This window comes from Branchiostoma lanceolatum, chromosome 2, assembly GCF_035083965.1.
Source record: "Branchiostoma lanceolatum isolate klBraLanc5 chromosome 2, klBraLanc5.hap2, whole genome shotgun sequence".
Classification (NCBI taxonomy): Eukaryota; Metazoa; Chordata; class Leptocardii; order Amphioxiformes; family Branchiostomatidae; genus Branchiostoma; species Branchiostoma lanceolatum.
The window spans coordinates 5,295,390-5,311,500 of record NC_089723.1 but is presented as its reverse complement, the minus strand read 5'-3'; the positions used below and the strand labels follow the sequence as shown (position 1 = coordinate 5,311,500).

The following is a 16,111-nucleotide window of genomic DNA, read 5'->3' as shown; positions in this document are numbered from 1 at the left end:
TCGCGTTTGCCTCCATGCTGTACGACGTTGCCCATGATTGTACAGCAGTCATGGACGACTGCATCAGGCCAGGGAGAGATCCCATCAGACACTCTGTGTTAGTTAAGTCATCAGCGTACTTAACTGGGATGACACTAGGATGGATGTTTTCATCCAGGTTGTTCATGGCAATCACAAATAATGTTGGCGACACTATACCGCCCTGGGGTGTGCCAGCCAGAACAGGCCGCGACTCCGAGACACTTCCTCCCCATTTCACGCGCTGCTTCCGGTCACTCAGGTAGCTGCAGATACATGACCAGAGATTCCGCCTTATGCCCATCCTTGCCAGGCTACACAAGAGCTTCCCATGGTCGATGGTATCGAAGGCGCGTGAAAAGTCTATAAAGGCCACATGAACGTCCATCTTAGGATTGGCGTTCAGGGCGTCATGCCATGCTTGTGTTGTCTGAATAAGGGCTGAGACGGTGGATCTGCCCCGTCTAAAACCGTGTTGTGAGTCAAGAATTTTGTCACCAGCGTCCCGCAGCAGTAGCTCCTGGACAAAGACCTCCAACACCTTACCAAAGCAACTAGTCAGGGAGATCCGACGAAACTCTTCAGGACCTTTCGGTTTGGATGTTTTTGGTACGGGGACAACCATCTCCTCTTTCCATTTCCGTGGGAAGGTTCCTTCCTGAAGACAGCTGTTATAAATGTGGCACAGGATGGGAGCGAGCTCCTCGTGGAAGGTTGTCAGCAGCCAAGGGGGTACATTATCCCCCCCAGTCGCTTTGCGGGGGTTGACACGTTTCAACTGAAGCTTCACCTGACCAATGCTCAGCAAAAGCATAACCCTGCCAAGGAGTTGCTTCGGCGGATGTTACATGAAACATGTATATAACGTTACATCCATTGCATAAATAAAGGTCATAAAGGATCCCTATCCCTAACGGGGTCATTGAACTGTCCGTACAGTTCGTACGGACCTTGTATATGGGGGCCAAAAATTAGAATGTGTAAATTTTATATAGCTTTGTCATTAGTTTGAAGAACAATTTATAATTTAATAAAATTTATGCGTACTGAATATTTTTTTGTATTCTTTTGTAGTCATATAGTAAAGTTGTAACGTGCTTATAAAAAGTTTAATATTGTAATCCCCCCATAACAATGGTACAGTCGAGGTCTGAAGAACTGCACGTGATGCTCACACATTGAGACAGAAACATGGCGGGACTGAAGTTGTGCATTCTGCTGCTGCTCACTGGTAAGCTGTTTTCTTCTTTTCTCTTGGTGTTTATGCTATGACAGTGTGTTTAACTTGTTCAGGGAAAGACCTGAGAGAGCTAGAGATGCATGAACCCGTGAAAATTATGCTGTATGCCATGGCAATTCCGTGTGAATATTGCAAGCAATTGCAAGAGATTTTAGTAGCAGTCTACAACAGTCGCGACGGCTAAATGGAAATACACAGCATAATTTCTGTACTGGCTGTTTGTTGTCTGTAGTCTTTGTGTGGCTTAGGTATATATAAACCTGGGTTAACACTAACCAAGGATTAAAACCGCCTTGCCCTAACCAAGGATATCCTTGCCCAAACGTACTCAATACAGAGTAGTCAGTAGACTTGTGTAGAGTGCAGAGTAGAGTAGAGTAGAGTAGAGTAGAGAATAGTAGAGTAGAGTAGAGTAGAGTAGAGTAGAGTAGAGTAGAGTAGAGTAGAGAATAGTAGAGTAGAGTAGAGTAGAGTAGAGTAGAGTAGAGTAGAGTAGAGTAGAGTAGAGTAGAGTAGAGTAGAGTAGAGTAGAGTAGAGTAGAGTAGAGTAGAGACTTACTCTGCTCTACATTGCTCTACTGTAATCTACTCAATGTACTCTACTCAGAGTAGAGTAGAGCAATGTAGAGCAGAGTAGAGCAGAGTCAGCCGGAGCAGAGCAGAGCAGAGCAGAGCAGAGCAGAGTAGAGTAGAGTAGAGTAGAGTGAAGGAGTCACTGGAATAGAGTAGAGTAGGGTTCCTTTGCACGGTAGGGATTGTCGGATCCTTACATCTTCTTGGAGATTGTATACCTATGCTGCATATACATATATTAAGCAGTTTTGATTTATAGAATTTAACAGTTAACTTTGTCAATGTCGTTTTTACTCTGTAGGCCTGGCCTGCACCAGTGCGGTGAAGATGCCGTCCATGTACCACGTGAGAGGCTTTCTCTCCCTGCCGTACGCTCAGATTCACGAGCCGTTCGAGGTGTGGTACAACGAGAAGGCTGGCATGAGCAGGATTGACTACTATGGTGGTGAGTCGGTTATTTGAATTGAACGTTAACATTGTTACGTGCCAGGGTTGCCCAACTAGCGGATGGCTTAATTGCTAAGGGCTAACCCTGGGAAAAATACATTCAATATGTTACACAAACAATCAATTGTTATTGTTAGAAAATGACATTCATATTTATATTGGATAATACATTTTATACACAAGTTAACAATATTAGATTACAAATTAAAGTTTTTAACTTTCAAGAATTTCCACGTACTTGTAAACAAAGTTGACTTTGTAGTGCTTATACGGGTATTGTCAAATTTTACAACTGCTGTAAATTCATTATTTCTTCTACTTATTAATAATCAATTCTTTTCTACTGCTTCACCTCATGAGAATGTGATTATTTAATAGCAGTTTTCACGTTTACACGTGCTGGTTACAATACAAGTGACCAGTACAAATTTAAAAAAAGCAAAACAAGGGTTATATATAAGGTATGGAACATATTTTGTGAGTGTGACATGTGAATGTAGTACGTCAGGCATATTGACACGTGATACAGTTCATGTATACAAGAACGACTGTGTGTGTTTGTGTGTGGGCGTGACTCAATGCAGCAGGGTCCTTGAGAGTTCAGTTTTGTTTGGGACAACTTTAGAGCCATTTAGTTTTCTGTAATTTTTCTTAATTCCACAATACTTCTGAATAAGACTCTACTAATCATTGTTATAACCAATTTATAATGTCCTTGTTACAACAAACTGCACATTGAATTAAGTGGTTTGGCAGAAGCTTTGTGTCAACAGATTGAACAATCATCAAGACTATTATATCTAACTAGGAAAACCCTGACTAAAATCATCTTTCATTTTCCATTTCTCTTCCCTTAAGATATGATGTCGACTATCCAGAAAAGCGATGCAAAGGGAGGCGCCATGTACAAGATGGCCTACATGACGACCGAGAAGTTGACCAACCAGAAGACGTGTTTCCAGATCAATGGAGATAAAGGAAATCCTGTCATGCCACAGTCCATATTCCCGGATACCACCAACTTTACTGTAAGTAGTACTCAGTTGAGATTATGCTGTAAATACCTTTAAGTTTGTGGTGATATATTAATCAACTTTGTGGTAGTGAAAAAATGGAGAGTTTAATTTCGCAGTAGGGCTATGGTGACATACTGTGTATACTATAGAAATGGAAACACAAGTTTTATCATAATTAGGGTCGTGGTGAAACGGTCACCACAAAACTGCAAAGTTTAACATAAAACCATTGCAAAAATTTCAAAAATTGCAGTATCACCTCCCTTGAACTTATAGACAGCTAAACAGACATGTTGGAGATAAGCGCAGAGACGGAAATCTTTGATAATTGATAATGGGTTTTCCTATGGAAAACTGTCTTCAAAGGAGGAATACTTTTGGAAGATCTAGATGCGATAACTTTGTTTTTCATCCATCCTGCTCAGGATTGTGTTGTTTCTGTGTTGTTCTTTTTGCATGAGAAATTGTGATCCTTAATAAGATAACTAAATAGTGTCCTGTTGTTTCTAGCTAACATGTGACTTGTGAGATTTTACCTCCCTGTCCTTGGCTAGTTTGGTTTAAACAACTAAACAAATTAAACAACTAATTTATGTTTGGTTCATTGTTAAGCACAAGATTTGGTCACCTTTAAATTAAGGTACAGACTGAATGTTGTCCAGGGTTAAAACAACCATTGCCTATTCTTTGTTTAGAGTTTAGAGTTTTATTTAGATCCTCATAAGAAGCTATACTTCCTGTGGTCTACACATTCATATTCACATGTTACAATTTAAAACAAAGAAAGGCATACGATAAAGTGGCAGTTGAGAACAAAAATGACATAGTTCATTAAAAGCAATGATTATAGTCCAATACTTTTATAATTGTTACGTTCCACAAATGAGACATTTTGTACAGAAAGGGCCTTTTCTGAGAGTTGGATTTTGGTTTCGAAAGCATGATTGTATTTGCTCTGCTTTAGGGTCACTGTTTGGTACTGTTGTAAATCTCAGACTTTGTATGCACTATACTAGTCTACCATTTCTGACTGACACTGATCAATTTTGTTGTATGTTTCTTTATTGCAGAGTATTGGATCCTTCCCATACAAGGGACTAGAATGCACTGCATACATGTACAGGACCGTAGAAGGAGGAGGCAACAAAAACAACACATACATCCTGTACATGAGTAAGGGGAAGACAGAGGTGCCGGTGGCATACTACATGAAGGGATACGACAGTCTGATTGGCTCCCACTACGATGAGTACCTGCTGGACTATACCATGTTCAGCTCAGACGTGGTAGAGAGCGACTTCGAGATACCAAAAGGTATTGTTCATGTAGAAAATTGAAATGACCTTTTACTTTTAAAATGTTTTAGGTCAAACTCTTGTCAATGTGACACTAGTACTTTGACTCTACATACTAGAAAAACTGCATTTACAAAGTGGTAGAGAGTGACTTTGAGATACCGAAAGGTATTGTTCAAGCAGAAAATTAGAATATATTTTTTCAATGTTGTAAGTCAAACTCTTATCAATGTGACAATAGTCCTTTGACTATATACTGGGAAAGCTGCATTTACATCATCTATATTCTATAAAATGACAGAACCTTAGATTGCAAATACAAAGTTTGAAGGTGATCAATCTTGATTAATTTCAATAAAGGTGACATGTCAAATTAATTATGCAGCAATTTAAATATTAAGATACTAAATGATATACATTGTTACTGTATGAAATATCCAAGCTTGGATTCTGTAGTTACCAGTACATATACATTCTGCATGCAGACTTATCTAAATGCAAATTATCCTTCATATACAATGTACTGGTATAGACATGGAGGAATTAAAATCCATCTTTTGCCAAACCTGTACAAGTGACCACCTCTACACAAGAACCACCTGGCCAATGTGACCACTTTTTGGTGGTCTCTTAAATGATTTTCCCCATTGACACAAGCATTAAGAATCCTGTCTATAGTGACCACCTGTTCTTGGTCCCCTGAGTGTCTTCTTGGGCAGTTCTTTCTGTATGCTAGTACCAGAACGTAATGGCCCGAACTGAGAATAATTAGTTTTGAAATGTACATTTTCAGGGATGAAGTGCGGCGACTTCCCTGGACCTGGGGTGGAACACCACATGACCTTTAACCCCATGAAGGACTTTGTGGAACATCACCAAGGTAACGACCGCACCCATCAGCTGTTCAAGGAGTACAAGCAGAAACACGGGCGGACGTACCAGGATGGTAGCAGGGAGCATTCTCAGAGGCACAGTGTGTTTACAACCAACACAAGGTAACTACATTTCAGTTGACTTACTAATTGTACAGGGCTTGAAATACTGGGTGCAAAATTATGTACTTTATGATTTGTGCACCCAAAATTGGAGCTGTGCACCTAATTTTTTGACTATGGGTATAATTATACAGTTCAATGACATTCTTGACATTCAAATGTCAGAAAAGTAATAAAATCTTCATCGTATTAATGATTTTGAAGTTAGCTACTCTCACCTCTCAAATAAACGTACCGGTACGTTTATTTTTTTTCGCCAATAGTTCCACCCTGTACGTTCTTATTCTAGACGGTACGTTTATTATTTTTTGAAAAATTGAGGCTTTGCAAACCAGGAATCCCTCTAAAATCGTAAGTTAAGGTTTTTCTGCCCATATTTCCCCGGTATTTTTGCTCGTAATTCGCTATTTTTCGGCCTACCGGCGTTGATTTTCTCGCCGCTTTGACGGCCTTGTGAAAAGTATCCTGGCGGCAATCGGAACATATCGGTCGATATCGCTATGACGCTACAAAGTAAACCGGAAAATAAGACGCGACATTGACATTTTAAAATACAATTTTCATATAAATAACTTTGATAGTCTCTGTTTACATCGTAAACCAAAGCACGCTGATCAAAAACGTGTGGAGAGGGTGCTCGCCTACACAGGGAATATTATTTCCTGACCACTATATCCGTAGTATCGGCAGCGCGGCGGAAGAATTATTTGTTTGCAGAAGACATGTAACACGTTAAAACAACAATCATAACTTAACTTCCCTTGTGATATGTGTTTTGAGGCCACAAAATCTCTAAAACGGCAGAAATATGTCCGATATGATTCGGTAAACAACAGCGCGGAATCGCGAAACATGGTTAAACAAGGCATGGCGACAGTAAAACTAGCAGCATATTGCGTAGTGCGGATACCGATCTTTAAAATGATACCGTAAACGCATGGAAATATTATATTTTTTGGGCAACGATGGACACACAGCGCCATATCTATTTTCAGAGGGTTCATTTTTTTAAATAATCGTAAGATTTTCCCAATTTTGGCGGTTCATCGCGGGTTTCTAGTGTCAACACGTAATGGGTAACTTCTTAGTATGTGCGGTCTGTGACGTTGAGCTACTTTTACAGTCGATCTCTATTCAATATTGTGGGATTTACCGCGGGAACTCGAAATCCGAGCGTCTCACTTTGTTTTCGACGCTATGGAGCAAAAGTTTATAGACATATTTCTTCTGTGGAAGGACTGTGTTCATATTTGTGTTGTTTCGTGGTTGATGTCTTTAGAAAATATGATCAGGTACATTTAACTTTTAAAAGTACTCTGATGATTTTTGTTATATGTCACTGATTGTCAGTCATAATAAAATGATATAACAATTTTCTTTGATCACTTGCTTCAAGTTCCAAGTAGAAAAAGCATGTATCATGTACATTTTCACTTGTTGAATTTGAAAGCACCGTGGCCCCCGGTTAGGGGTCATAGCGGGGAACCTATGCCCAATTTTTCAATATTACTATTATATTTTACGAGGAGGCGAGGAAGATCATCATGATTTGAACAAACTATGGACAGTTATTCTGTTCAATATCTATATACTTAATAGGTATGGCATAATTGACTAAATATAAGTTACCTACCTGCTTATTATCTTATTTCTCTGTGACAGTGACAGTTGTACATGTATGGACACAGTTTACCTAGCCTCGACTGTCGATTTTTGAAATTTGTCCGGGGGGTACTTTTATTCCAGGGGGTACTTATATTACATTTTGAAAATTTGTCCGGGGGGTACTTCTATTCCAGGGGGTACTTCTATTTGAGAGGTGAGAGTAATAGAATCTTAGATTCCAATAGCTCTGAATAGAGGCTGTAAGGTTTTAAAATGTCATTTTGTGTTGCTGTCATTCTACTTTATTTTATTCTAATTAATATCATCTGCACCCAGATTTTTCTCTGTGCATCTAAATTGTTAGGTAAGTGCCCCTATTTCCAAGAATGAATTTCAAGCCCTGAGCTATTGGGCAAGATGTAGTTTATGATTTAAGTTAGTCTCTTCACTGATTTGAATTGATAAAACATGTACTTAATCATGTATTTCATGAAGGGGAGTACTGAAATGTGAGTTATGCCTTATTTTTTTTAGGTTGATTCATTCTAAGAACCGCGCCAACCTGGGCTACACCCTGGCCATCAACCACCTGGCAGATCACACGGACGATGAACTGAAGATGATGCGAGGTCGCACCTACAGCCCCGAGCCGAACAACGGCCTGCCCTTCGATGAAGAAGAGATGGCAGTGACGGACGTTCCTGACAACATTAACTGGGCAATCAGAGGTATCCGTCAGCTTGACTGTGAATTATGATACAGATTTCAACATGTCAAATAGAGAAGTCTGTTGTCATTCATAGAAAAGTCTAATCTCCAAGCAGATCTCCACGGTGCGCCGAAAATCGTATATGCTAGCCAGAGAAGCTCCAGATAGCCGCGGGGCGGACTGGAGCCTCTCTGGCTGACTGGAGCTTCTCTGGCTAGCATATACGATTTTCGGCGCACCGTGGAGATCTGCTTGGAGATTAAGAAAAGTCCTCCTTTGGAGTGGAGAGGATTTTTTGTGACATACAAGACATGTATGTGACACTGTAGTTTTAAGTTCACCTTAATGTAGGACAGCAAAGGTCTGAAAGAAACATCTAGTTCAAAATCTACAGTAACAAAATGATATTTGAGTATTAATGCAAGTGACCACCTGTACATACAATGTGATAGCTTTTGATTGTCCCTCAGATGATCTTCCCCATTGACACAAGCATTACAAATCCTGTCTGTGGTGACCACCTGTCCACACAGACCAGATTTTACTGGTCCCTAGTGGCCTTCTTGGGAAGTTTTGAATAATGTAGATTTTCTGTAGAACCAATAGATATCACAACTATGGTGACCTATCTGATAGTGCTTCAGTAGTGATATCTGGCATGACTTTTGATCAGTTCTCTTTCCCAGGGAAGCTCTGACCCTGTAGTTACTCTTGTTCCCAGGTGCTGTGACCCCAGTGAAGGACCAGGCTGTCTGTGGGTCCTGCTGGAGCTTTGGTGCTGCGGAGGCCATTGAGGGAGCTTGGTTCCTAAAGGTACTTGTAACATCCAAATGAATGTATCTAAAATTCAGTAATTTGGTACAAATAGACTTACAGATCACACAATAATATCTCTTTTGCACTCCAAGACTGATCTGTGCTTCATGACCTTCCCTGTGTGGCCCAAGGGCTATGGAGACTGAGATGGGCACTGAGGGGTAAAATCCCTTTTAACCAGGGAAAGATACACGCACACAGACGTTTGCAGAAAAACAAGTGTACTCATGAATGATCCTCTACAACAGAATGGAAAACGTCTCCTGGGAGTGGCCCCAGGGGCCTAATACGCATGTGCAGGCTACAGAACGTGGAAAATCTACTGGATCAACATTCCCTTCTTTTTCTTTTTTAAGTATTTTAACCATTAATGATCTTCTGTCCCCCAGACAGGCATGCTGGTTCCCCTATCTCAGCAGAACCTGATGGACTGTTCCTGGGGCTTTGGGAACAACGCCTGCGACGGAGGGGAGGAGTTCAGGGCGTACGAATGGGTGATGAAACATGGCGGCATCGCAACGGCCGCTCAGTATGGACCGTACTCGGGAGCTGTGAGTTTTGTTTGTTTGTTTGTAACGCATTTTATGTCATATCTGGGCAGCAAAAACGTTTGATACGGGTGTTCCGGACCATGTGATAATGTTCCGTATCACACAGGGTTCTAACGAAGTTGTATCACACGGGCTTCCATAGAATATTTAGAATGCATTTTGAGCGCGCTGCTTACGCCGCCATCGAAAATTGGAATACCTGATCAATCTTGTTTTTTTTTTGAGGACACAAAACTCCCTCAACTTCTGGCGCTTTCTGCATTGAAATTTGTGTTTTCTCGGGGGGGCATGACATAAGTAAAATACAACACGGTGTATTCTGCATCACCCTCGGTCCCAGCCCTCCCGCGGGTTGGATCGGGCTGGAACCTCGGGTGATACGGAATACCCCGTGTTGTATTCTATATATATACCCTTCTTTGCACCATCTTTGTACTGGCTATGGGGTTAGGCAGCAAGAAGTTCTAATTATAAGGTTAAGCATTAGTTGTTTAAAAACTAACTGGGATGGCCCCCAGGCTACTCTCCAAGCAGAGTTTAGTGGGGAAAACTGTGATGTACTTCCCATATATATGCTCCGTTTTCTTTCCGCCATCCTAACCAACAAAGACGGAAAGAGAACAGGACACACAGATCACAATTTTCCCAACCAACCACTGCTTTGAGAATAACCCAGGCTAAATCATTACGTGGCGTCGTGTGACGTAATGGATAGAACATCCGACTGTCAAACAAGGTGACCCGAGTTCGAACCCGGGCTGCCCCTAGACATGTCTGGACATGCGCCCCGACATTGTGCCCTTGGGAAAGGCACTTAACCTTTAACTTTCCTCACTTCACTCAGGTGTAAATGAGTACCTAGCTCATCTAGGGTTAGGGACGTCCCTCGGATAGGACGTTAAAATGGAGGTCCCGTGTTTGGGGAGAGCCACACCCCGCGCACGTAAAAGAACCCACCACACCTTTCGAGAAAGAGTAGGGGCATGCCCCAGTGTGTGATGGTCCAAACCTTACAGTCTGGTCTGGGTTGACATCTTGAAAAGGTGATAGTTCACCTGTTATGTCTATCCTTCCACAAATGTGGTAAATCTGAATAAATTACTAACACTAACTATTTTCCAACAGGATGGCAAGTGTCACTTTGACCCCAAGCATGTGGGCGCTGTTATAACTGGCTATGTCAATGTCACCTCGGAAAACGGAACTGCCCTAAAGATGGCGCTGGCCAACATGGGCCCAGTGGCTGTTGGGATAGACGCTGCCGTGAAGTCCTTCAGCTTTTACGCAAACGGTGTCTACTATGACAAGGACTGTGGTACGTACAGAATCTTGACTAATTTTTTGTAAACCTCTGTCCTAGGAATAGACATTTGCTGCATTTATCTGAAACGAGCATTTGTGTGAACTTTTAGCTGTGTCATCAGTACTTGGTGTTTAACCTGTTACCCATTACAATATGGCACTTGGATGGCTATGTTGTCCTGGTGTCTTGGATTGCCTTGTACTTTTTGTAGCCAAACATTTGGCTTTCTTGACCCATGACTCTACTGGTAGGAAACCAGTGTTTGCCTTGCATACAGAAGGTTGGGGTTCAAATGGCAGCCAGATTATACCAAGGACTTGAAAAATGGTACATACTGATTTCTCTACTTACGTAGCACTTATGAGAAAAAGTACAGGAGTTAAACAAGCCCCACTACCAGTGCACTAGCCCCCTACTTTTCATTTCATTTTATTTATTTATTTTACCAGGGAAATCACAGCTCAGGCCAGCGGCCTGTTTTTCAGGTGTCCCTGGACAGGTACACATACAATAAGAACACAGTATTACACATATTACATTATACATAAGCTGTAGCGGTCTGTGCGGCCCAAGGGCTATAGAAACAGGGCACCGCTCTATACACCAAAACAGGTGGGAAGAATTTTAACCTACTATCTAACTATTAATAGGCAACAAGCCCGAAGATCTGGACCATGCCGTGCTGGCTGTCGGCTATGGTAGCATGCCGGACAGCAACGGTAAAATGCAGGACTACTGGCTCATCAAGAACTCCTGGTCCACACATTGGGGCGACAACGGTTATGTTCTCATCTCACAGAAGGATAACAACTGCGGGGTGGCCACTGATGCCACGTATGTCAAGGTGTAATCATGGTTAGTGGTTCCCCCTGGAATAATAGCCTTGTATCCATCCGATTTCAGCTCCATTCGCTCCTCTGATTGCTTCATTGCATAATAGTCGAGCACCTGAATAAAAAGACTCTTTTTTACACAAGAGATTTATTCAACCGATGTTTCGGTGACCATCTGTCACCTTCTTCAAGGCAATTCTGATTGGTTCACATTGCAATGCAGCACAGGTGTCCCTGCTTATAGATGCATTCCCAAACATGCATCACAAAACGTGGGTTCAAAATAAATCTCTTGGTTGTGTAAAATAAGAGTCTTTTTATTCAGTGACTTACCAACCTGATGAAACTATTCACAGAGTCTAGCACCTGCATGTTAATAGAGAAACGATTAGAATTGAAATATTTGCCTAAGGTATCAGGCAAGAGTTCTGGTTGACTCTGAGTACTGAATAGGTGCATGTGCTTGTAACGGCAGGGCTGTAGAGTTCAAACAGACATTTGGAAACAGACATTCTGTTACACTGCTGAGGAATATTTGATTTCCTGAAAAATGTAGGACCTAAAGACCAAATGTTGAAACGGGTACAGGTACAAGACTGTTCTGCATGGAAGCAATTGTTGAAGCGAACAGGAGCTAGGATAGATGGATTCTAGGCTAATGCAATTATGCAATAATGCATGATTTGTAGGGTTTCTGAAATATCATTGTACATGCTGCCAATTAGAAGATATGAGTTGTGGCTTATAAAGCAAGGTAGCACCATTTGCAGGGTAGTTGATTGAATCAGAATTTTGATCTGCTTAATATAGTTTTATGCATTTCGCTATACTTACATTCTTTGGACATAAGAGAACAAATACAAGTCTACCGACTTAGAGCTATTTAAAATCATTACAATTATCATCCTGGCCTATGTAGTGTGAAGCTGTAGGGCAATTTCATAGGCAACTTGCAATAAAACTATGGGAAGAAACAGGTTGTAAAATCATTGATAACTTATGTGTTCAAAAGATGATTACCGGATATTGGACTATCATTGGGATAATCTATAATATCTTGCATAAAGAATTGCTGCATGGACTCTTTGTTTTCACTTGAACTTCATTATACATGTAGCTTGGGATATTTTCATTTAATCAGTGATATGCATTGGATATAATTCAAGTTATCATGATGTGATTTTTGTTTAATGAATACTAATTTAATATCTTATCTGAATAGACATGGCCGAAATTCATCATTAGTTTTGCTTTTGATGCTTTTGATATATTTTGTGTGAGAGATGAATTTGAAATATTTTACTATGCAAGTTGTTCCAGAGTTTATTTAGCCAAAGGCAATTGCAAAATTGGTTCATGTATGTACAGGGATTAGGAGTGAAATGATCACTCAAAAATTAAGTAAAGCATGATTACTTACTTGTACTTTAAAGAAAACTTATTTGTCATGGAATAAAACTATTCATCTGGCTTTGACACTGTTTGAATGTTGTATTTTCACATTGGTGTACACAGATTACTGGACATGCACTTGACAACAAATGTCCCTATCAGGACTTGCACATCACTCACATGAGTGTACATTGTATATTGTACCTTTCAAATGTTTTCGCTTTGAATAGATACATTCATGATATTCCACATTCAAGTTAAGTTACATACAGGTGGGTTCAAATCCCTTGACATGCCACTGATGTTGTGCCTTTGGGAAAGGCACTTAACACGACTTTCTTCATTCCACCCAGGTGTAAAAATGGGTACCTGACTTAGGTTGGGGATGTAAAAGGCAGTGGAAGGAGAGGGATGGGCTCCACCTAATATAATGCCATGCCCTAGACACAGTGGATAACAACCCACTGCCTATTAAAGTACCTTATACCTTAGTTCCTCCCACAACACCATCCCACTGCCTCTACAGCCACAAAAAAGCTTTACCTTTATTTGCCTATTTCCATACAGATGTACATGTATTTGGTATGAAATTGTCTTGCAAATTTGAAACTTCTCACCACCAGTCAAAAACAACTCCAAAGAGGTGCTTCCCACACGACACTTTTGCCATCTGACCAAACTCGTGTGACCACTGACACTTCCCCACCTCCAGCCTGGCTTCACTGCTCTCTCTAACTGAATATCCTCTTTTTCTCAGGTCCTGAAGGATGACTTTAAACACTTCTTTCTCCTCAATTTCGGCATCCCATGGTCCAAGACTCACTCCGGCATGCCCTTCCTTACAGTCATGCGTTGCAACATGAATATCAACATTAAATAGCTTTCTTCCCTTCTCTAAGTCTTCAGATGACATCTTTAGATACCTCGCTTGTTTGTGTGGTCTTGAATATCCAACGAGTTCCTTTCTGTATAAACAGATCAAAACTGTTGAAGATTTGAGTGGATATTCTGTCTCGCTGGCAAGTCGGATCAGCGTTTCCACAGTTTGGAAGTAGTTCGGAAATTGTCCTAGAAAATGTTGCCTGCGACTTTCCCCTATGATTGGCGGTGTCTCTCGTAATTTACTCGCAAGGGGTTCGATTCCAAAATACTGAGCCTCGAGATACACCTGCTTACAGACGTCCAAAGGGGGAAGTTGACCGCGTCTTAAGAAGTTAAGGATGTGGCCAAAGTAAGTGCCATCGCTGTCGATAAAGTAACAGCCCGAGGAGTCTTTGACAACGTTGTGACGTCCGCTGAACATGGCTGCCAACATGGAGTCCTCATATTTACGAAGAGTGGAGAGTGAAGTGGTGAAATGGACACCGCCGACATTCAACTCGATGACCTTGGGGAACTGTGGTGGGAGACAAAATACACAGATCTGCATAAGAAAAGCGAAGAAGGGGAAGTAATTATAAGAGTGCAATGTATATGCGCAATGCATCCAAACAGAAATGTTACGTTACTTTAAAAATGCCTTGGCTTTGCTTTTGTGAACTGTTACAAAAGTTAAGATAGACTAATGTTATATACACTATACTAAACAAAACTGTTGATATTAGATTTATAACTAAGATAGTATCTTAGATGACCACTGAAGCAAGCAATAACAAAAGTCGTAAAATGATTGCTGTATATAATTAGAATATTGCAAAACAAGGACATAAGAGTAGACTTACTTCCTTTGTTATAAATCAAAAGATTTCAGCAATGATGTTTTGAACATGAACATGGTAAACAAACATCAACACATTGACTGTTCAGCTGCAGTATTAAAGCTTTTGCTCTAAGAGATTTTAAATACTAAAAAATCATGCCAATTGTCTGATTTCAACTCCACATTATACACCAAATAAAGTTTTTATGACTATTACATATTACAGGAAAAAAAACTTTGGCAGTTGAATTGTCATATACTCACTAGAGATGCTGACTCCACATTTTGCTCCTCGTTTGTAGATTTTTTGATTAGTCGCTCAACCAAGCGTTTTGGCAAGGACATGGTGTTGCATGTTGATATTCCAAACAGTGACAATATCTCCCCTTTCACCACTTGCTGTACACGGTGCACTGAATAGCCTGCATACTGCACGTCTGCATATCTCGAATACTAGACGTATTTGTAGCCTCTAAAAACAGGCCCCCAGCGTGACACTTTGCTCCGGCTGTATGAAAGTGGCTGGACATTTTTGGTTTCCCAGTTTAGGTTACTATATAAAGATGACCTGGTCCTGGGGCTGTTTATTTTCAAAAGTCCAGGACCACAAGGCTGAGGATGTTTTTGTCAATAAGAATTTTTTGGGCACTATTAATAGGATGTTCATTGGGAATAACACCTTGTGATCCTGTCAACCCTAACCCTGAGGATAATCCTGTAAAATGCTGCAAAAAGAAGACTTATGAGCAAGACTAATTGACTAAAATGATTTTTTAAAAATGGACGTTTGAAAGAAAAAAGGTCACCCCGGCTGGGATCAAGCCCGCAACCTTTTGCTTAATGCTAGATGGTCACTAAACCGACAAAGCCATTGCACAATTATTCTTTGAATGGCTGTTTGCCGATTTAAAGTTATCACTGTGCTTCATGTCAACTAAGACTTCTTTGCACTTAATTGACAGGAACATCCTGTCAGTAGCCATGCCAATTTTGTAATGTCAATGAGACCGGACAGATTTCTGACCAATCAAGGGACTCCTCAAGAGATTTGAAAATGCACAAGGCAAGTACCAGTCCGTTGAATGGCTTGATGAACATGGGTATATATTGAACAATTATCTCTGATAACAACAGGAGTTAATACAACAATATAACGTTATATTTATGGCATTTATGTATAATTGGGGGCCACACAATGAGGTAACGTTACCCCGGCAAGGGTTTTCCCCTTATTTATCCCGTATTTAGGTCAAAATCATTGGCTTAAACGTTGTTGTGTTTCAAGGCCTGTTATCATACCAGTGTTAGAGGTATTGCCATGATTTTACTAATAAATTGTCCCATTCGGAAAACTCAGACACTCCTATTGTCGAAAATATTCTAAAAGCAACCCGGGCCAGTTATGTTTCGTATAGCTGCCTCTCAGCCAACCACACACGCACACACGTTATTTACCTGTTCAGCAGCCATGAAGGACTTCTGCTTTAATTTAAGTGATCCAGCTCACAGTAAATGTTATGGCAGGTGATCGCTTTCAAAACAAAAACATTCACTTCCACCTTAAGGGTCAAAGGTTAGCTAGACAAAACCATTATTTATACGGGGGGCATACATTTTAT

The 16,111-nt window shown here is 40.7% G+C and overlaps 2 protein-coding genes across 2 annotated transcripts; one reads left to right on the top strand and one right to left on the bottom strand.

Moving 5' to 3' along the window:
* Window positions 1-1,152: 1,152 nt before the first annotated feature.
* Window positions 1,153-11,528, top strand: LOC136427234 (digestive cysteine proteinase 1-like). Its single transcript, XM_066416020.1, has 10 exons — window positions 1,153-1,249; window positions 2,133-2,276; window positions 3,137-3,306; window positions 4,365-4,608; window positions 5,383-5,584; window positions 7,724-7,917; window positions 8,620-8,711; window positions 9,104-9,265; window positions 10,391-10,580; window positions 11,219-11,528. The coding sequence occupies exons 1-10, from the start codon at window positions 1,210-1,212 to the stop codon at window positions 11,416-11,418; spliced, it is 1,638 nt and encodes a 545-aa protein (XP_066272117.1). The 5' UTR covers window positions 1,153-1,209; the 3' UTR covers window positions 11,419-11,528.
* Window positions 11,529-13,366: 1,838 nt separating this feature from the next.
* LOC136426695 (BTB/POZ domain-containing protein KCTD7-like) lies at window positions 13,367-16,058 on the bottom strand. The gene is made up of 2 exons (XM_066415449.1): window positions 15,948-16,058; window positions 13,367-14,189 (listed from the first exon to the last, which is right to left on the bottom strand). The coding sequence occupies exons 1-2, from the start codon at window positions 15,960-15,962 to the stop codon at window positions 13,407-13,409; spliced, it is 798 nt and encodes a 265-aa protein (XP_066271546.1). The 5' UTR covers window positions 15,963-16,058; the 3' UTR covers window positions 13,367-13,406.
* Window positions 16,059-16,111: the final 53 nt, after the last annotated feature.